This window comes from Trichinella spiralis (genome assembly GCF_000181795.1).
Source record: "Trichinella spiralis strain ISS 195 chromosome Unknown Scfld572, whole genome shotgun sequence".
NCBI classification, from domain to species: domain Eukaryota; kingdom Metazoa; phylum Nematoda; class Enoplea; order Trichinellida; family Trichinellidae; genus Trichinella; species Trichinella spiralis.
Genome location: NW_003527511.1, coordinates 1 through 836, shown reverse-complemented (window position 1 = coordinate 836; position 836 = coordinate 1). Strand labels below are relative to the sequence as shown.

Here is an 836-nt window from a genome sequence, read left to right as displayed (position 1 = left end):
GTCATCCTCAGGTCGACGGTGAGTTTCCCGTGTGAGTCAATTAAGCGCAGCTCATCTTGTGGTGCCTTCCCGTCAATTCCTTTAAGTTTCAGCTTGCAACCATACTTCCCCGGAACCGAAACACTTGGTTTCCCGGAAGCTGCTCGCCGAGTCTTAAATGAACTTCGGCGAATCGCTGGTTGGCATAGTTTACCGTTAGAACTAGGGCGGTATCTGATCGCCTTCGAACCTCTAACTTTCGTTCTTGATTAATGAAAACATTCTTGGCAAATGCTTTCGCAATTGTTCATCTTGCTGCGATCCAAGAATTTCACCTCTAACGCAGCAATACGAATGCCCCCGTCTGTTCCTTTCAATCATTATCTCCGGTTCGAAAACCAACAAAATAGAACCGAGATCGTATTCTATTATTCCATGCACCATTATTCAGGCATCACAACCTGCTTTGAGCACTCTAATTTTTTCAAAGTAAAATCTCGAGGCACCATTGACACTCAATGAAGAGCAACAACAGCAACCACGAATGAAGATCTCGAGCAACCGTGCCACACCTTTGTAGGGGGACTGTTGTCTAAGACCACAATTCAACTACGAGCGTTTTAACCGCAGCAACTTTAATATACGCTATTGGAGCTGGAATTACCGCGGCTGCTGGCACCAGACTTGCCCTCCAATTGCTACTCGTTAGCGTGTGTAAAGCGTACTCATTTCGATAACGTTTCTCAAACGAGAATCGTCTCGTTATTTTTCGTCACTACCTCCCCAAGCTGGGAGTGGGTAATTTGCGCGCCTGCTGCCTTCCTTGGATGTGGTAGCCGTTTCTCGAATCCACCACA

General features: G+C 46.5%; 1 protein-coding gene across 1 annotated transcript; it reads right to left on the bottom strand.

The window, feature by feature from the left end:
- Positions 1 to 17: 17 nt before the first annotated feature.
- Tsp_14665 (conserved hypothetical protein) lies at positions 18 to 423 on the bottom strand (the record flags this gene model as incomplete). The annotated part of the gene is made up of 2 exons (XM_003370760.1): positions 315 to 423; positions 18 to 229 (listed from the first exon to the last, which is right to left on the bottom strand). Coding segments are annotated over exons 1-2 (321 nt in total), but the record flags the coding sequence as incomplete, so codon positions are not given.
- Positions 424 to 836: the final 413 nt, after the last annotated feature.